Source organism: Diachasma alloeum, unplaced genomic scaffold, assembly GCF_001412515.2.
Source record: "Diachasma alloeum isolate Michigan unplaced genomic scaffold, Dall2.0 Dall_scaffold_01187, whole genome shotgun sequence".
NCBI lineage: Eukaryota > Metazoa > Arthropoda > Insecta > Hymenoptera > Braconidae > Diachasma > Diachasma alloeum.
Window position 1 is genome coordinate 104,553 of NW_021681297.1, and position 21,464 is coordinate 126,016.

At 43.0% G+C, this 21,464-nt stretch overlaps 2 protein-coding genes across 2 annotated transcripts; both read left to right on the forward strand.

Annotated features, from left to right (window-relative positions):
- Positions 1-1,176: 1,176 nt before the first annotated feature.
- Positions 1,177-3,030, forward strand: LOC107046041 (uncharacterized protein DKFZp434B061-like). Its single transcript, XM_015268494.1, has one exon. The coding sequence runs from the start codon at positions 1,177-1,179 to the stop codon at positions 3,028-3,030; it is 1,854 nt and encodes a 617-aa protein (XP_015123980.1).
- A 15,397-nt stretch (positions 3,031-18,427) lies between these two features.
- On the forward strand, positions 18,428-19,045 carry LOC107046042. Its single transcript, XM_015268495.1, has one exon. It carries the CDS (start codon positions 18,428-18,430, stop codon positions 19,043-19,045), a length of 618 nt encoding a protein of 205 aa, XP_015123981.1.
- The last annotated feature ends 2,419 nt before the right edge of the window (positions 19,046-21,464 follow it).

The following is a 21,464-nucleotide window of genomic DNA, read 5'->3' on the forward strand; positions in this document are numbered from 1 at the left end:
CTTGCGTTCGGTCACTGGTAAAAAGATTCGCGAGGTGATTGAACACCAAGTTATCTCTCGCTGGGAGACTCCCCGGGTATTGCTCACTGACAATGGTACCGGATTTGTCAACCGAGACAGTCGGGCGTTAGCGGAAATGACCAGAATGGAGCACAAGACAACTCCAGCGTACCATCCGCAAGCGAATCCCGTCGAGCGCGTCAATAGAGTCATCAAAATGATGCTGCGAGCGTTCACTGGGGAAAATCAAAAGCAGTGGGAAGCTCACTTACACGAGTTTAGGTTCGCATACAACACTGCTCTCCACAGCTCCCTACAAAGCACTCCTGCTTTTGCTAACTTTGGTCGAGAGCCGACTGCAGCTATCTCTCTGCGCCGCGAAATTGAAGGTGAAGTTGAGATCGTTCTGCGGAATCCCGGGGAATGGCTTCAACGTATGTCGCGATTAGATTCATTGCGACGAGTTTTCACTCATGCGTTGACAGAGGCTCAGAATCGTCAAGCTCACTATTACAATCTACGTCGCCGAGATCAAGAATTTGAAGTCGGAGATGTAGTCTTACGAAAATCGCACCCACTATCTAACGCCTCGAAACAGTTCTCTGCATCATTAGCGCTACCCTTCGAAGGACCATTCGTTATCTCTAAGAAAATTTCGCGCACTCGTTATGAGCTCTCGGATATGATAGGGAAATTCAAAGGGGAAACCTCGATTCAAGACCTCAAGCGATATAGACTTCCCCAAGAAGAAGAATAAGAACCAGCGGCATGGCGCTACCTAACTTACTCTGCCTGTAAGCCCGAATATCCATGCTCTCTTCAGATAAACCCTACATGCCTCATCGACATGGAGCTACCTAACTTACTCTAGCTGTAAGCCTGAACCTCTAATCTACCCCTACGTAAATCTGTCGTGTTCTTAGGCAAGGCGCTACCTAAACTACTTCACCTGTAAGCCTGACGGGTTATACCACCTCTTTACCATTTCTTGGGCTTACTAGATATACCCGCTGTTTCCTTCAATGAACTTTCGCTTCAACGCTACCTTCCCACCCGCTACCGATGCATTTTGGTGTTGCTTTTGCCCTCATGCTTTCCAAAGCCACGTTTAAAACTCTCTCTAACGCCACCGTGAACTTTTAGGAAGATAAACCACCCCAGAACCCTCGGGGAACGATGGCCACCACAGCGTCGCAGAGTTCTGACGTCGCGATGGACGTCACGGAACTAACATCAAAGAGAGACCCTTCGAGACCAACGCCGCTAACTATAGCCCCAACACCTTCCGCAACTACTTCCGCTCCCTTAGAAATAGCAATGGAGGTCTCCCCTCCCACTGTCGCCACACCAACAGGGAAGGACGGGGATTCTCAGCCCCAGGATGCCGAGAAGACCCCTCCGAACTCAGAAAATCCGCCGTCACCAGGACCGATGGACCTCGTTAGGGCGAAATTGTCCCCGTTCCAGGCCCAGCTGGACGCTCTCGATCGAGAACGCCCTGGAACCAAGCACGACCTTCTCATGGCCATTTTGCGAACATCGGCCAAGCTCTCACTCGCTCGAGGGTCACCCGCCGATAATCTAAGCAGCACCTACTCTCCGCTCAGTGGTCGGAGCCGGGCCTCCAGTGACGCCAGTGCCTTGATGGACGACAAGGAAGAGAACAACACTCTGCCTCCCAACCAACGAGTCATCACCAATGACCCTCGGACTACGACACCCGAGGGTCCGAAACTGAAATCGCTCCCTAAAGTGGTTGACTCTAGGGCGTGCCTAGTAGAGATTGTGAGAGCTCCACCTACCTTCACACTTCCAGTTTCCATTCCATTGGAGAAACTGAGCGATCTGATGCTGGCAGCGATCCGGAAAACTCCCCCTCGAGCAGCGTCATCTGGAACAGAGTCGGATGTCCTGCAAGTAGACCTCTCCGAAGAGGATCAGAAGCTTGGCACCTCACTGGAGTCACTGCCCAAAATTCCAACCCCGGTCTCAGGCGCCAAGAGGGCTCAGAAGCTCCTGGCCCCAATGACACCACGACTTCGGCCCATCAGTGCAGTTCGACCTTCTAGGAGTTATCCGAAATTGGTGAGAGAACAAGTCGAGGAACTACAACCACCCTCGACTAGAACCAGATCCCGTACTGCAGCCCCAGCCACTCAAACTTCGGGAGCATTCGAGCGGGTACAGGCGCAAGTCAGGCTCACTCGACTACAAGGGACAACACCTCCGACCGAAATTGCAGTGGCCGGGATGAGGAATAGTCAACCCATTACTCCGATGGCCTCTGCACCAGCACGTGAACGTCCCCAGGAAGTGATTCAGGCGGATTCAGTATCCCAAAGGACAACTCCGGCCACTGAGACCTCCTCAACACCCCCTTCAAAGGGAGCCATTCCCAAAACTTGCACATCCGCCAGCAGCACTCCCAGGCGCGAACCGGGGGTCATCATCATTGAAAATGACCCGGAAGAAGTCGAGAATCCCGCTGAGGACCCTCTCCCATGGTGGGCTACAGAGGAGGAGAATCATGGGGATTCAGCACTACCCACCGAGGAGGTGAGACCAATGCCGGTTCGCCAAGATAATCTACCCATCAGGACCGATTGGGATTTCGAGCCTTGCTGCTATAACTGCGACTCCCCCAATCATCGCCTTCAACAGTGTCCGGAGAGACGCATCACGGTGTGCTTTAGCTGCGGCCTCAAAGGAGCTACCTCGAAGACCTCTCCTCATTGTGGCGATAAATGGAGAGCCGCAGGTCCCTATGTGCCATCTTTCGGTCGAAATGTCCCTCGACACGAGCTCCAGGCTCAAGCCCCTCGACAGGACACCGATGCAGCAACCCCACCAGCCAAGAATCGGGGCAGGCGTCGTAAAAATCCTCCGGCCGCTAAACCTCCAAGGCCGGCCAAAACCTCTAGAACTGGGAGAGGAGGACCTCCACCATCGCCACCACCCAGGCGGGAAGAAAGTTGGGATTACTACACCCCTTCGTATGACCAGCGCCAAGAATCCTCGACACCTCACTAGAGGTTATGACGAATTCGACGAGCGCCCTCGCCGAACGCCCATCCAATACCATCGCTTCCAGCCGGACCGAGAACCAGGAACCTCGCTCAGAGGACTACCCACCTTTGGCCAGGGGCCGAGGTTGGGGTAGATCACCCGAGGACTCTGAAAGGAACAGAGACGAACCACCTTGAGGCCGCGGAGGATTGCCGGACCCTCGGTACGAGACCGAGCCATGGGAGTATCCGAGATCGATGAGGGACGACAGTGATCGGGGGGCCAAGCCTACCCACCGAGAGGACATGGTGGTGAGTACCGTGAAGAGGGACCCAGGCACCCACCTCCAGGCAATCACTACGATCGTCGGGATTACGATCGCGACTACTCGCCTAGAGGACCTGAACCACCACCACCTGGCTACTGGTAGGTAGGTTAAGGCAGGACCGGCCCACTCCGTAAGACCGTCCAGCTACCTAAATTACCTTATCAGGGCTATCTACTGGCTACCTAAAAGCTACTTTCATACTAGTCGAGAACAGGGCTGACAGGCGGGCCGGACCCGTTAAGCGGACAAAAAGTCCCACGAACAGTATTTTTTTTGGGGTTAATTGATTCCCTTGGTTAAGTTTTTTTCTTTTGTTGTTCATTCTTTCTTTGTTTTCATTTGATTTTGTTTTTTTTGTTGGGAAAATGGAGAAGAACCCGACGATAGCCGCAGTTGTTTTCGTTGATCAGAAAACCCGGATTTGGCCTCGTTATTATTATTTTTTTTTGTTCTCACGAATAGCTTCCCATTGTCAAGTTCATGTTGACCAAGATGAGCCTAGTTACGTTTCCTTTTCCTTTTTTTTTTTTTCTCTTCCGCAAACCGTGGGTTTTCGTTCACTTCTTCCTTTTCTATTATTCATTCGAGCCGAACCGTAGCGACAGTCATAAATGGCGCCTTAAGTTACATTTTTCTCGAATCCGCGTGTCGACGTTATCTGACATTACTTACTTCCTGAATTTCCTCCGTGATAACGCGAATAAATACTACTGTGAACTTGAGATGTGTACTCCTCGTGTCCTCTTTATTATGGGAAAAGACTCTTGTGGGCGTGGGTTCGACACTTTTCAGCCCCAGAGACAACCTGGACCTGGAAGCTCTGCGGAAACAGAAATGGACCCCCAGAAACTCTCAGAGGACAATACGACATCTGAACGCTACGAAGCCAACCACAGCAGAGGACAAGACCGGCGTGGCAGAGTCAAGGTGCGGGGGGCTGTGACGAAATTCCCGGCCCTTTCGTCACCTGTATCACTCCAGGGTATTTATAAAGTAAATGAGAGAGAGAGAGAGAGAGAGAGAGAGAGAGAGAGAGAGGAAGTAAAAATTTATAAACCGTTACCTTTTCTTCGCGATAAAAATCTATACGGAAAATTAGAACTACCTGCTACCTTAACTCTACTTCAGAGCTACCTTAAGTTCGGGGACCTACTGAAATGGGTTACCTATCGCGTGAATCGATTCCCGAAATTTTTAGACTAATATTCATTAAATAACTTCATTAGATAAATCAGGTATTTTGCAGATATTTCTTTTTTTTTGAGTCAGTTTTGCTTGAGTTAAAGTTTAGTAATTTTGAGATTTTCCTACGTAAATTCGGTTAGGAATCAGGATCTCATCGTGGAATATTTGGCCAAGATAATGTGCTACCCAGTGTTTCCTGTAACCCTTTTCGGTTTGTCGATAGAGTGAGCACATAGGTCGAGTTGAAATGCTTGCGCTCCCTGAGCGAGAGTGTTAGGGCTTTCAGTTGGAAGGCCGTGGAGACGATCACCCAGTCGTCGAAGCGGATCGCTATTGGGTTTTTAAACTAGTTAAGTTGCGGTTGCGTCTGAATTTTCGTTGGTAAAGCCCTAATTCCTCTCCGGAGAGTGCCCTCTGTAGATAAGCTACCTTATTCCGGTCGTAGATGGAGTGAAGACCCGCTTAGCCATCTCAGTTCATGTTGAGTTCAAGTTTTGTTCAGTTAACATAATTAAAATCAATTATAAGAAAATGCAAATTTAAATCTTTAAAAATTTCGCGCACAATTACCCCGGGAATCGATAGTTCGCGCCCCCAACACTCGAGTCAGCACCGTACGGGGCTAGTCTTCCCCAGACTCCCCACCATTACGCAGCAGGCCCGAGCGGACACACGCGAGAGTCGCCATTACGGTATCCACCCGGACAAGCAAAGTGAGGTACAAGTCGAGCAACTCCCTGAACGAGCTCTTTTTCGAGGTAATTATCGAGGCCCCGTGACCTAAGTTCAGTCGAAATCAACGCTCCAGACGATGGTAAGTACTCGTGTACTGATTTAGAGCTATTTAAAAAGTGGATTAGTGCGTTTTTCCGGAAAAGAAAGTGGACCGCGTGGGATGGCGTCGCTACCTCTCGGAATGACGCCAACACCGATACTCATGGTTTGAAGGGTAGAAAACCCTTCAAACGAACCCAAATGCTCCCTGGAAGCTACCTGGATTTACCTAAGTGTTAATCATGCTACCTGAATTTGTGATTATGATGAAAATTAGTGATTTCAGGTGTCTTGCTACGGCGGTCGATGCCACGTGCTATCTGCTCTCTGGCTACCTGTCTGCTTGCTCTCTAGATTCGCTATTTTCGCTAAATTGTTACTTGCTACCTATTTTTCCGCATTGTCGTCCTCTCCTACGGGTTTTAGGAGAAAAATCAGACTGCGTGAAATACCTTTTGTGCGACTTCTTCGCGTTTTATGCTATCTTTAATCTTCGTTAATTGTGGAATTCCGGTTGGGCATGGGGACGCTACCTTAACTGTAACCTTAAAATTTTACGGTTGGAATCCACAACAAATGAACTCAATTTCTGTTCTCCAATATTAACTAATTAGCTCCCTACCCGGTTCTGAGTCGTTGGACACCAAAATCGACCGATTTCAATGGAGCAAACCTCCATTTCCGTTTTGAAACCCACCCTTCCGGTGGGATAGCCACGTGGCAAGCATCCAAGTTCCCTTGCTCTCTTTCTGGATCATTTTCAGGGGAGGTAACCAATTAATTACATCTTAGGGACGGCCAAACGGCTGAAAATAAATGAAAAAGGCCCTCCGTAATAGAAAATGCGAATCATTAAGAGAAATGCGGGAAAATTTCGTACATTTTCGATAGCTCCCTCTCCCATTCGCGTAGCTACCTTGTTCGCTCTCTCTCTCTCTCCCGCTACCTCCATGCGTCCTCTCTCTCTCTCAGATTCATGCGCACCGCATGGATAATACTTTTGCCTATCTCTCTACTAACGTTTATTTGGGATCATTCCTTTTTCCATAATAAAATTATTTTATTAGTAGTCGAGTCCGTGGGATTATTCGTCCCCTATTTGAAATTATGTCGAGTCAAAATTGTATGAAATTTGTAATTACAAAATTGAAAATGGTGTAAAATATTAGCAATAGCGGAACATGTCAGTATACTTATTTTTTTTATTTTATTGGATTTTACCTGACCCCGATCTATCTAGAATTAAGGTATTGGATTTTGAACTCTTCATTAAGGGTTGATTTTGTTTATTGGTTTTCCTGTCCACGAATCCACCCCTCTCTCCACGACCCGCACACTGAGCAGCCGAATAAATCCCGTACTCTCGTGATTACCATCCCTGAGTTTTAGCTTCTGGGTTTTGTTGTGTCTCTTTTCGAATTTCGGGGATGGTTAGTATTTAGTTAAGGCAATGGGTTGCGGTTCGTCGATTCCGCGTTGCTAAAAATCGGCTGGCGCCCTAAATACACGAAGCAAGGTTGGATGAGCTGCTGACCGTTCCTGGAGTTCTGTTTTGTTGTTGAGTTTTTGCAGTGTCAGGTTTGGTTGATCGCGAGACCGAAGGTAATGATTTAGCCGTGTTAGGATAATCGAGAATTTTGGGTTAGGGTTTATTGCGTATTTGTTGAGGCTACGGAAAAATCATTACAAACTTGAACCTCCTCTTGGTGATGTTCTTCCTTCTGGTAAGCTCTTTGTCGACTGACAGAGGCGTAAATTCCCCCAGTTGCCGCCGAGCTGATTGTTGTCGATTGCTACGGGGAGGAACATAAGGTGAGAGACGTATCACTTGCCAATAAATGTGGGCGTCCACATGAAAAGGGCCCACTTTGACGGTATTGGAGTTATGTATGTTTCGATAATCTTGATCAGATTTTTCACATTTTGAGCCAAAAATCAATCCGATAGAATGAAAACTGACGCCAGTATAGACGATCAAAAAAACAATTTAACATTGGTTTAAATGGGAGATGTGAAGAGAAAAACGTGAATATCTCGGAAACTAGATGCGACAAAGTGGGCCCTTTTCACGTGGACGTACACAAATAATAAATGGAAGATGATACTTAACTCTCAATCCTGTAGTCCCTGGATTTCCCTCCCTGTTGATGGTGATGTACTTCTGTTGAAATTAGCGCCAGAGTTGACTCCTCTCGCGTAAGCCTCGATAAATGTTGATAATTCTTGGTTCGCTGATGATCTAATGGTGAATGGCTGCGTTGATGTGACGAACATTTCGATTGTTATATTCTTCCTCAGTGGTGATCGGCTTATGTTGAACTGCCTCATTTATTGCTGACAGTCCCTTATCTAGTGTGACTTGCTCAATTTATTCAACGTTGATCTCTTGTTGTTGAGTTTCCTCGTTAGGGTCGTTGACCTGAGCGTCGTTTGCCATGGTGATAATCTGCGCTAAGTTGTTGATATTGTAAGTTATCGGCTGTTGAGACGCTACTGGTGGCCGATGAGTTACTGACTGCCGAACGTTCGGTGAGTCGCTTATTGCGTGACGCACATGGGCCAAACGTTGACGGGCTTCAGCGACACTCGACACTCACGAACGCTCCTGATTTCGACACTGAATTTCACTGGTATGTCCTTTGTTACCCCGTCGCCCTTGCGGGTGTAAACAAAGCGCATGTTCCAGAACTTTCCGTTGAATTGCCCGTGCGAACCCCGAAAGTTTATTCGACACGAGGCGTCCCTTAGATCTTCCACAACACTTTTCATACGTTTTCACCCACTATCCGGCTTGAAGGACCACTGTTTGGTGAATGACTAGCTTTAGGGTGGATGTGGGATGAAAATGTGGAGGGAGATGTTGGGAAAATTATTGATGAGCCGGATTTAAAAAATCACACTTTATTTTGTGGGATCGAACCACTTTGTCAAAACTATTTACACTATTTGGTAATTTAATTGTTAAATGTCTAATTATACTGATAATTGTCTTTCACTGTTAATTGGTTGAGTCACTGAATTTAAACTGAATTTAATCAACAGAGGTGATGTACTGAACAAAACGGTGATCTTACAAAGACCGGTGATGTACTTGATTACTAGTGAGCTAGGTGAGGTTCAAGAAGCTACTGTACTCGGTGAGATGCGATATAAAACTTGTACAGGTGATTTGCCCGAGATAGACTTGTACGGTGAGAGGCTAAGCCTAAACTGATTCGCGCGTGTTTCGGTGACTTATGACTGATGACCCGAAGGGTCGCGGAGATTTTCGAAGTAGGCTGATGGTCGACCAGAATGTTCTGGAATTTAAGTTGCGTTTCAAACACGATTTTATGGGTTTTCCTCTCAAAGTTACTCCTCTTTGAGATAATTGCATCGAAAATAAACAAAATAATATCGAGAAGAATAGGACCATTGATTTATTCCACTTTCCTGATTCTCCAATTCTCTCAATCACAATTGTTCTTAGTGAAAAACTTTATCAGAGTTTTTCGTTGGAAATTTCTTCAGCTACAAAAAAATCTGATGGGTTTTCCTCTCAAAGTCACTGCTCTTTGAGGTAATTGCATCGAAAATGAATAAAACATTAAATTCCAGAAAAACTGGACCATTCATTCGTTCCACCTCCCTGATTCTCCAATTATCTAAAGAATTATTGTTCTCAGGAGAAATCATAATCTAATTTTTTATTTGGAAAATTCTTCAGCTGCAAAAGACATCCTATGCATTTTCCTCCTAACGTGACTCATCTCCGAGATAAACACGGTTTTAGTCCCTCGGAGCTTATTGGGGGAGCGACAAAAAAAAATTTTAAAAAAAGAGACCGAGAGAGAGAAGAAAATGATTTTTCATCTTTCCCAATTTCTTCTTTGCCTTCCTCCCACGCCTGCTCGTGCCTTTCGAACGAAAAAGGCAGCACAACACCAACACTCTTGCATTCCACTCACCGATAGACGTTCGTCCATTCCACGCTCCTGATTGGCGCAACTTCAACTTTGAATAACTTGAAAAGGGTACTTCCGATCGAAAAGTTCCACAGGACTTTCCCTTTCCCTTGATGGAAAAAGGCGAGTTAATGTGCATTTTCATCGCCATTAAAAACTGACCACGTGACATAATGGTTCGTAGTGTTCTGTCTTAAATTTAGTTTCAAAACAAAAAATTACTATATACATTACTATATATATTATGTACCAGGAAAGGCAGGGGAACAATTACAAGGGGAGCAAGACAGTCTAGTTGTATTGGGGGAAATCAGGTAGCTACCCATAAAATTTTTGTACTATTCTAAAGTTTTTATCTCTATTTGACAAAGTATCATATGTCAAGAGGATTTTTTCATTTGATTCTATATTCTCTTTGTATGTAATTTTAGTCGGGGGATTAACCCTTTTGGCATGGTAAATGATTGGTATGTTGTTTCAGTCTTGAATTAATGTTTTTTTGTCTAAATAGACGAAAGCTTCTGGTGGAATGAAACCCGATGTGAGGTTGTTAGCAAGATATCAGGTCATCCCACTTCTGGTGTCACAATTTTTATTTTCTACATCTCTCGTCCGGTGGCTTAGCGCAGTGGGTAAGTTCGTTGCCTCACATGCGAAAGCTTCCGAGTTCAAATCCCGGCCGGGTAGAATGATGCGATCTAACCATTTTAAGTCTTGATCATCATCGCAGTATACCCTAACCAGGTCGAAGCGATGTAAAATAACGATAAAAAAAATTTCTACATCTTGACAAGCGATAACCGACATACAATGATACTTTCATAATATTATTCAGTAATCTCCTCCATTACTGACGGCGCGATCCCAGACTGCTGGCAATTCTCGAACACCACGTAGAGTCCCACTTTCATTCAAAATGGAAATAATCCTATGCAACTCAATATCTAAGTGTTCTTTGCTGTTGTATCGAGTACCTGACAATTCCCTCTATACGTGACCAAAACAATTGAAATCACACGGTTTCATATTGGAAGAATATGATGGGTAGAAATGTTCTACCCAAACTTCATTGTCAATTGACTACCGAACGATGCGTGCTTTATGTGGTCCGGCGTTTTCGTGTAAAATAAGGGGACTTTTTATGTGATGTTCTTGTGCCCATTCGGGAATATTGCCCTCCAAAAACGTCTTATAACGTTCAGATGTCATAGTTGTGTTTTCGGCATAATTCGGCCAAAAAGCGATCCCTCTTATATCCATTGCTACTATCGGCAGTACCTTCTGTTCGTGAAGTTCCGCACATTGTAATCTTAGCGCTGACGTACCTGATTACACCCAAGATTGTGATTAATGTTTTTGAAGAGTGGTATAAAATTCTACATACAGGAGTCTAGAAAGTATATTTTTCTTACGACGATACCATGCCAAGTTGCTACGTGCAGCTTCATATCGAAATTCCTTTTGATCGTCAGTTAAACTGTGAGATATCCATGTTGCCAATTTATTGACCAGACCTAAATCTTCGATTAGTACTCTGTGCACAGTCGAATGACGAATACCAAGTTGGGTGGACAGATCGTTGACACTCACTCTAGGTGACTGACGGACAGTTTCTGCGATTCTATCTCTCCCTTCTAATCTATTTGATGACATTGGTCGAAGCACCCGCACCTCATTTTCAGTGGACGTTCGACCTCGTTTATAGGCACTGGGCCAGCGTTGTGTTGTTCCTTTATTTAATGCATTGCGGCCAACAGATTTCACTAATAACCCGTGCGCAACTCCTCCAGAGTAATCTAATAGGGCACAAAATTTCAGGAATATTCGTTGCTCCACTACACTCACAGATTCTTTCAATTCCTCCATCGTAAATACTGCAACATAATTAAAACGAAAACTATACGACACCGCTATACTGAATCAGCAATACTATCATGTTACTATTTTTTTCGTCAGGTGGCGCAATACCATGGCAGCTGGAAAGAAAAAAGTGACACCAGAAGAGGGATGACCTAATAATTTTCAGCGGTGTAGAAGGGAGCTCCTATTAAATTATTTGAACCAATACATTTAGTAGATTTATATATGTGGTCTCTAGTTAGTTTGAGAGTGAAGCAATCGATTCTATGAACGTTAGCTTCTTCGTAAATTTTGTGATTACTATAGAATGTTTTATATTTCGATTGAGGAGTTCGAAATTTGCTAAGGCACGGTTTAAGGCATTTTCGTTCGAAGGCACGTAGAAGTTCCATTTGCGTGTTATTTATTGTGAACCATATAGGACCCCCATATCTTAGAACGGGCCTGACCAGTGCTTGATAACGAATTATTTTAATTCTAACATGTAAATGTTTATTCTTAAATAGCTTTATACAAACTTTGAATGCATTGTTTGCTTTGTTAAGTTGAGTTTGTATGTGGTTCCGAAAATTTAATGTATTGTCGAAATAAATTCCTAAGTATCTTACAATATTTTTATGAGGAATGTCAATGCCAGATTCATTGTTTTTTCATTGAGTTTAAAATTTTTCTATTTTTTACGAACGTCAGCGCAAGCTGAACTTATGGGGTGTGTATATTCGCACCCCCTAGGTGCCTGGTATCTGGTGTCTCGAAGCTTTTTGGTATATGGGAAGTAATGTTGTGTCTGGTTTCTGGTGTCTGGTGAATGGTATCTCGAAGCATTTTGATGTATTGGAAGCAATGTTGTGTCTGGTGTCTCGTGTCTAGTGGGTGGTGTCTGATGGATGGTGTGTCGAGGCAATTTAGTGTATGGGAGACAATGTTGTGTCTGGTGTCTGGTACCTGGTGAATGGTGCCTGGTAGCTGGTGTCTGGTGGATGGGGTCTCGAAGCAATTTGATGTATGGGAAGCAATGTTGTGACTGATGTATGGTGACAGATGCCTGGTGGATGATGGATGGTTTTTCGTGCCCGGTGGCTGGTGTCTGGTGGATGGTGCTTGGTGGCTTGTGGCTGCTGGATCCCATACCCCTAAATACTACGAGACACTAGGCACTAAACGCCAGACACAATATTGCTTCCCATATACGAAAATGCTTCGAGGCACCATCCACCAGACCCCAACCACCAGGCACCAGGCACTTAACACCATCACTCGTCCACCAGCCAGCAGGCACCATCTACCAGGCACCATCCACCGAACACCAGGCGCCATTCACCATCCGCAAGGCACCAGACACACCATAGTTCCCCATACACCAAAATGTTTCGAGACACAATCCACCAGACACCAGCCACCAGGCTCGATTCACCATCCACCAGGTACCAGACACAACATATAGCCTCTCATACACCAAAATGTTTCGAGACACCATCCACCAGCCACTACATAGCATCCCATACACCAAAAAGCTTCGAAACACTATCCACCAGGTACCAGCTACCAGACACCAGACACAACATTACTTCCCATATATCAAAATCGAGACACTATTCACCAGACAACAGCCACCAATCGCCAGACACAACATTGCTTCCCATACGCCAAAAGGTTTCGAGACACCAGTCACCAGCCACCAAACACAACATTGCTTCCCATATATGGGACATTCCATGTCAACTCGGCCACCCCGGATTTTTTTTATCTGGAAAAAATCGTTTGATAGTTGTATTTTGAACTACTATATATTGATGGTATTCGTGCCAAATTTCATTCCCCTATCATTTTTTGTTCCTGAGATAATGATGACAAAACTTGGAATTTTCAAAAACTCATAATTTTTAAACGGCGCATCCGATTCGAACGAATAAAAAAAGAATTTTTTTTTGTACTTTGAGAGAAAAAATACTCTCGTGCAGTGAATTAGCTTCTACACTGTTTTTTCAAGGAATTTGTACGTTTTTATTTTTTTTTGTCTCTAGGGCCTTCGGATATTCGATCGGAATTATTTTTCTCTGATAGAAGACCTCAATATATGATGTGAAAAAATACGTCATCATGGAAGAAATGACAATTGTGTCTAAAAAAATTTTTTTTCTGAAATTTTCAGGTTTTTACGCCTTATAGGAGAGCTGCTTCGTTTTTACCGAGAAATTGATGTTCCAATCAATACTTTTGGTTAATATATCATAGAAAATAAATACACTACCATAGAAGAGAAACGGTGCGCCGGAGAAAATTTTTTTCTCTGAAATTTTTGCGTGTTTTCAACATTTTTATAATATTCAACAATAACAATTTTTCAATTTTTCGAAGGGTCACGCAATGGGCAGTATCAGAAATTATCTTTTCAGTACTATCAAGTAGAAAAAAATTGGAAAAATGGTTTGAAAATTATTGTTCCAATGGCATTATATCTACGATACGAAACAATAGATATGAAATAAAAAATAACGTAACATCAGAGTGAGGAAATCTAATTCTAATTCTAATCATAATGTAGTCGACAGTGGATCAGGCAATGAATTTACGTATTAGAGAAATTGAGTTCAAATTCCAGTCAGTGGCATGAGAAGATTATATCACTCAGACTTGAAACAAAAGAAGGATAAAAAAATCAATCTATCGATCGATTTAACGCCATCAGACTGTAAGCTATTAGTGGTGAGAGATGTCTCAAATGCTTCATTAACGTTTCATTACCGTACTTATTGTTGACTGTGTTAATTAAATGCATCATTTATCAGTAAAATGTGATCATTAAGCTAAATTAATAAGCCACAATTGTGTATACTCATCCCCGTTTTCTCATCTTCATTTCTGATTTGAGGTAAGAAATTTCTGACATTCATGATAGAGATATTTCCAGGCGATTTGTGGAATCAATTTATTTGTATTCAGTAGGATGCCCCATAGTGATAGATGTGCAGATCCGATGCGAGGCCCAGGTGAAAAAGGCCACTATGGAACCAATTTACGTCCGACTTCACGGAAAATACCCTTGAAGTTACCCTTCCTACCATCGACTGCAAAAATTTGTGGCAAATGCCGAATGAAAGTGCCAATCTATGTCGTCCCATTGTTTCCTCCTACTTGCATTCTGAAGAATCAACATCTTCAAGAAGATATCTCTTCCGCAGAAGTATCAAAGACTGAAGCAGAATTTGATGATTCCACCCCGCATACCATTGACTGTTCATTGAGATCAGGCCGATCTTTTCATCTTGATGATATAAGCATTTCAAGTCACGATGGATCACATGATTCAGGTGGATTCTTCGATTTAAGTATGGATGAGGATTCAAATAGTGACCACAATGACGATGATCCACCACCAACGAAACGGTATCGTTCTCCCAGAGAACTGGAATTAGATAAAATGTTGAATGATTTGAAGGAAAAGTTCAACGATTTGGACTCGTACGGTGAGCGTCTGCAAATTCTAACCATTCTTCCTCGATCATGGAATGCCCGAAAAATAGCGCTCGAATTTGGTGTTTCGAGATACATGGCGGAGAAGGCAAGAAAGTTGAGAGAATTGAAGGGAGTCTGTTTCACCAACTGCAAGGACTGGTCATCCATTACCAGCCGACACTGTTCAAAAGATGCGAAGTTTTTATCTGGAAAATAGTCGGGTTATGCCCGGGATGAAAGGTAAGGTATCGCTTAAAATTAATGGAGAGAAAAGAGTAGAACAGAAGCAAATGGTACTCGAAAATTTGAAAGATCTTCATCGAGAGTACAAAGCCACTCACTCAGAGGCTCCAGTTGGTTTCAGTAAGTTCCCAGAATTAAGACCTGAGCATGGTATGTGTTTGCACGTACCACCAAAATTGTAAACTGATGTTAGATGCTATGAATCTCCAAGTTCTAACGAAGGATTCACCATGCCCAATGACAGATTACAAAGATTGTCTTAGCAGAATTATGTGTCAAAATCCCACGCCGGCCTGTCATTTGGATGAATGTAAGAATTGCTCCGGACTGGGCCAGGTGTCATGTGAGCTAAAACAACTCCTCTCCAAAGCTGTGATTGAAAATATCGAGTTCCGAGTGTGGCAAAGTACTGACAGGTGCACTTTGCAAACACAGATACTTCCGGTGAACGAATTCGTTGATGTACTTGCTGAACGCTTGAAAGTCCTAAAACCCCACCACTTCATCGCTCTAGAGCAATCAATTTTTGTGAAGCAACGAAGAGAAAATTTGGATAAAGGAGAAGTGCTTGTCCACTGTGATTTTGCTGAGAATTATTGTTTTGTTGCTCAAGATGCTGCTCAATCTTTTCATTACAATAATGATTAATGTACAGTCCACCTGGTGGTGTATTACTACCGTGAAGATGATGATATCCAACATCAGAGTTTAGTTATCTTATCAGACAGTCTACTCCACGATACTGCTGCTGTTTATTTCATACAGAAAGTTCTGATCGAGCATGTAAAGAAAAATTGTGGTGATGTTCGAAAAATGATTTATGTAACAGACGGCGCTGCTCAGCATTACAAAAATCGTTACCAAATGGCTAATCTCTTGAATCATAAGGCTGATTTCGGCATCGACGCAGAGGCTCATTTTCACACAACCACGCACGGTAAAGGGGCATGCGATGGAGTTGGAGCAGTTGTGAAAAGAGAAGCTAGACGCAAAAGCTTGCAAACAGTTGATGGTGAACCAATGCTCACACCAAATGCTGTGTTTTAATGGGCTAAGAATCATTTCACTGGGATTGGCGTTTATTTCTTCACCAAAGACGAGCACGATAAGATTAAAGCAGAATTGAAACATAGATTCGATAAAGCTAAAGGAACTCCTGCTATTCAGAAAAATCATTGTTTCATTCCACGACTAGGGGGTCAATTGGTGATAACACGCTATTCTGCCTCAGCCAATGAGGAGGTTTTTCCGAAGAAAACTCAGAGGAATCAACGTTGAGGATTCCTGTCTTATGTTATAGGTGTATTGTCACCGAAAGAGTCATTTTCAATCCAATTTTCCAATTTTTTTCTACTTGATAGCGCTGAAAAGATCATTTCTGATACTGCCCATTGCGTGACCCTTCGAACAATTGAAAAAAGTTATTCTAGAGTGATTGTTAGGGTAGGCGGGGGCTATACCGCTCAGCGGGCATCTCCGCTCACCTATTTTTCTCATAACTTATTTAAATTTTTTTTTTTTTTTTCAAATCGATATATTTACACCTAACATCTAATTTCGATCAAAGTTTCTGAATTGTTATCGTTGAAAGTTGATAAAAAATTATACCATTGACTTTCACTGTAATCGATGAAAGAATTTGACTCCAGAATTTTTTTCACCTCTTCAGATACATAAAAAAATAAAAAGTTGTGAAATATCAGCTGATAATACATTTATCCATCGACTGGAACATAGTTGATGGTGAAAAAGACCCTGGTAAATTAATTATTAATGTTTTTTTGACACCCGGCATTCGCGGGTAATTCCGCTCGGGGAGTGTTCCTAATACCACTCACTCTGTGGGTTGTACCGCTCACCGAGTGACAGCTGGGACGCATGGACGAGTTACTGGCCGGCGAACGATCAAGTAAGTTTAGCATTCATTATTGCTCGTAATAAAATAAATATGGGAAAATGATGAAAGAATGAGGATCGAGAATAGGACGATCCAATCAGTATAATGTTATTAANGAGGCTCATTTTCACACAACCACGCACGGTAAAGGGGCATGCGATGGAGTTGGAGCAGTTGTGAAAAGAGAAGCTAGACGCAAAAGCTTGCAAACAGTTGATGGTGAACCAATGCTCACACCAAATGCTGTGTTTTAATGGGCTAAGAATCATTTCACTGGGATTGGCGTTTATTTCTTCACCAAAGACGAGCACGATAAGATTAAAGCAGAATTGAAACATAGATTCGATAAAGCTAAAGGAACTCCTGCTATTCAGAAAAATCATTGTTTCATTCCACGACTAGGGGGTCAATTGGTGATAACACGCTATTCTGCCTCAGCCAATGAGGAGGTTTTTCCGAAGAAAACTCAGAGGAATCAACGTTGAGGATTCCTGTCTTATGTTATAGGTGTATTGTCACCGAAAGAGTCATTTTCAATCCAATTTTCCAATTTTTTTCTACTTGATAGCGCTGAAAAGATCATTTCTGATACTGCCCATTGCGTGACCCTTCGAACAATTGAAAAAAGTTATTCTAGAGTGATTGTTAGGGTAGGCGGGGGCTATACCGCTCAGCGGGCATCTCCGCTCACCTATTTTTCTCATAACTTATTTAAATTTTTTTTTTTTTTTTCAAATCGATATATTTACACCTAACATCTAATTTCGATCAAAGTTTCTGAATTGTTATCGTTGAAAGTTGATAAAAAATTATACCATTGACTTTCACTGTAATCGATGAAAGAATTTGACTCCAGAATTTTTTTCACCTCTTCAGATACATAAAAAAATAAAAAGTTGTGAAATATCAGCTGATAATACATTTATCCATCGACTGGAACATAGTTGATGGTGAAAAAGACCCTGGTAAATTAATTATTAATGTTTTTTTGACACCCGGCATTCGCGGGTAATTCCGCTCGGGGAGGGTTCCTAATACCACTCACTCTGTGGGTTGTACCGCTCACCGAGTGACAGCTGGGACGCATGGACGAGTTACTGGCCGGCGAACGATCAAGTAAGTTTAGCATTCATTATTGCTCGTAATAAAATAAATATGGGAAAATGATGAAAGAATGAGGATCGAGAATAGGACGATCCAATCAGTATAATGTTATTAATAAAAACGACGAATTCGTTGAGAGGTTAGATGGACCCATCAGTTGCTCAAAAATTATCGATATTTTTTTTTTTTATAGAATGCCACGGGATAAAACACCGAAGGGGCCTAATATAAAGGGGAAATGGAGTGAAGAAAATCTAAAAAAAGCTATACATGCTGTTGAAAATGATGGAACGTCGCTTCATACAGCTTCAGAGATGTACGGTATTCCATTCAGTACACTGAGAGACGGGATAAAAAATGGAATCACAAGTGGACCATCCATGGTCCACTGCCTATTACTTTGCAGAAAGGCACGATATCCCACACAACTTCAACCGTGTAATCAAAAGAGCTGGGCGTGCTTAGTTCGAAGAATTTATGAAGAGAAATCCAACTCTATCGGTGCGAAAGCCAGGGAATACCAGCATCAACCGTGTCACCGCGTTTTCAGAGGGAGAAGTTTCCATATTTTTTGATAATTTGGAAACACTTATGAACAAACACAGCTTTCTTCCATCGAGAATATTCAATATGGACGAAACAGGGATTAATGTTGTGCCTGACCCAGTCAAGATCATTACAGAAAAAGGACAGAAGAGAGTGGGTGTGTTAGCGAGTGGAGAACGAGGAAAGAACGTGACAGTCGTATGTGCTGCTAGTGCTTCTGGAGAGTACATCCTCCCAATGTTCATTTTCCCTCGTCAACGTATGGCCCCAAGTTTGCAGAATGGTGGATCTACTGGTGCAGTCTACCATTGTTCATCCAATGGTTGGACCAATGCAGCCTTATTTCTCACCTGGTTAGAGCATTTTGTCTCTCACAAACATTGTTCCAAAGAAGATCCAGTGCTCGTCACACTCGACAATCATGACAGCCATGGCTCTCTTGCTGCGTTTGACTACTGTCGAGACAATGGTATTTTTTTGCTGTCACTGCCACCTTATACATCTCATCGCACTCAGCCACTCGACGTTAGCTTTTTCGGTCTACTCGAGGGTGCGTTGAAGAAGCACACTAGTGAGACCTTGAAAAATTCAGTGGGCAAAAAAGTCACATTTTATGAGCTGGCTGCGATTTTCAATAAGGCGTATGTTAATGTGGCCTCCATGCAAAATGCTATTTCAGGATTTGAAGCTACGGATATATAGCCAATGAACAGAAATATCTTTTCTTCTGAGGATTTCAAGCCTGCTGAAGTATTGAAAGCACTGTCAGAGAGCCAGGGGGTACCACTGAGTAGTCCAAATGGTAATTTATTGGAGCTAGATATCCCTGTTATGATCGCAGATGGCAACGCATTCTGGGTGTTGGATTTCCTATTTTCGGCAGAAGATATATCCCTGAGTGAAGGACAGCAGAGTCAACCATCAACAAGTGAGATTATTCATGGAGAAAGATCTGGACTTGAGCAGACTGAAGTGGTGACTGTCAGAACACCTACTAACACCCCTCCTGATGTTAATCTGAACACTTCTGATGCTGGTAACGTTGTAGCACAATCAATCTCATTGGGAACTCTTCAAGTTCAGTCAGGTCTGGGTCCAAAAGCTATGGGAGATCCTGATAACTCTATCAACCCTAACGTTCATGAAAAGGATGCTACAGACTAGGTTCTCCGAACATAACTAATGGTTCTCCAGGTCCAGTTCCAACGTCCACTGGAGATACACCTCGCAGTAGATTTACTCGTTCCAGATTGCCCATAAAGACACACAGACAACTCCCACATGGAGCTCCAAACTCAGGAATGCCACCAACCCCATCAAATTTATTTCTAACGCTGAGACAATAATCTCTGCCATCGACCTCCTCAAATGGATCCCCAATGTCAGGACGAGCATCTATGACCTCGATCCCATCTCCATCGCTACCCCGATCATCAATGACACCAAAATCAGACCCATCAGATGCAGCTGCAACTCTGGAACAAATTTTTACTACACCAGGTCATCATCTACTCAGGTCGCCTACTCAGGTCATCATCCTCAACTTGGCATCTCCAACCTCAGGGGTAGAGAAAGAGATAAAAACAACTGTCGTTGAGAGTTCCAAAGTTAAAAAAGGACCCAAAAAGCAACACTCAAAAATTTTGACGAGTTCGCCACTCAAGGAAGTCTTTGAGATTAAGAAACGTAAACGAGAAGAGAAAGAAGAAAAGTCTGAGAGAAATAAAAAGAAGGTTCTATGAGTCAAGAAGGAGAAAGAAGATTCTACAGAGACTAAGAAGAAGAAAAGAGTTAGAAAGGTGTTGATGGCTGACAAATCAAACGGTAAGAACGACGTTATCATTCACCTCTGAATTACATGGAATTCATATTCTAATTCTGAATGTTTCCCCATAAACGCAGCCCACGAAGAGCCAAGCAATAGAGGTTCGGTCTGTGAGGTTTGTCAAGAATTTAGAAAGGACGAGATCAGGTACCGATGTCGAGAGTGTGTCAAGTGGTCCCATGCAGCATGTATTGATACAACAACTGCCGAATCATTCGTCTGTGATTTATGTCATAAATTACCTGAAATTTAGTGGCTTCCGTATTTTCATATACTTATTATTATGTTCTAAAGAAAGTATAAATCAAAAGAAAATATCTGAGATTCTGTAACGAACATGTGGGGATGTCCGTTGGGAACACCACCGAGACCTGAAAACAACTTCCCTCACGACAGGAAAAGCCAATCCGTGGATAAATAATTAGGGTGAGAGAGAGCGAGAGATTACTATTTCCCACTCTGGTGGAGATTGTTGCACTTTTAAAGGTTTTCCACTCCGGTGGAGTTTTTGAGTTGAAGTCGACCCATTTTGAATGGAGTTGAGTCTAGAACTTCCCATTTCGATGGAGGATTTTGAGTTAAGTTTTCCCATTTCGATGGAGGATTTTGAGCTTAGTTTTTCCCGTTTCGATGGAGGATGTTTAGTTTAGTTTTCCCATTCCGATGGAGAATTTTGGGTTTAGAGTTCCGCTATAGCGTGGTGAATTTTTAGAGTTTTGGAATTTTGGGATTGGGTGTAGAATATAATTTTTTTTGGCAAGATCTGTTAATTACGCATTTTTGAGGGTCCGTAAAGTCATCGCGAAGAAGGACCAACATATCGAGTCATCCGGTTTCTTTATGGGGTCCACTCTATTGTTAATCTTACGTGAAATCGATCAGGTTCGGCTAAAATGCCGACGCTCCAAATTACAATGGATTTTATGGGGATTAATTGGTTACGTTTTAGTTTTTCGGTGGAAGGTCACGTGGAACAAGTGCAACCCTTGTATCCGGTGAATTGCCAGGTTGCTTTAGTTTTTGGAAAATTGGAGAGATTAGTTATGAGTATTGGTCTTTTAACCCCGTTCAGTTCGTTTAAATTAATTATTACCTGAGCTTTGTTGAATTGAAATGTTAGAAAATATTAATTTAGATTCTTTGATAATAACGCCTTTGATCTCCCCGAATTAATTCGGTGGCTCCCTCGAGGCTTACACCTCTGAGGAGAAAACGTCTCCACCAATCAGAGCGCCGCGTGGTTGGTCGGAAGTCCCGCGGGCCCGGTGTATCGCAGCACTGACCTCCGAAATCAGT

Coding starts and splice junctions, on each gene's coding strand:
- LOC107046041 (XM_015268494.1), top strand. CDS start 1,177: ATGGCCACCACAGCGTCGCAGAGTTCTGACGTCGCGATGGACGTCACG.
- LOC107046042 (XM_015268495.1), top strand. CDS start 18,428: ATGGACGAAACAGGGATTAATGTTGTGCCTGACCCAGTCAAGATCATT.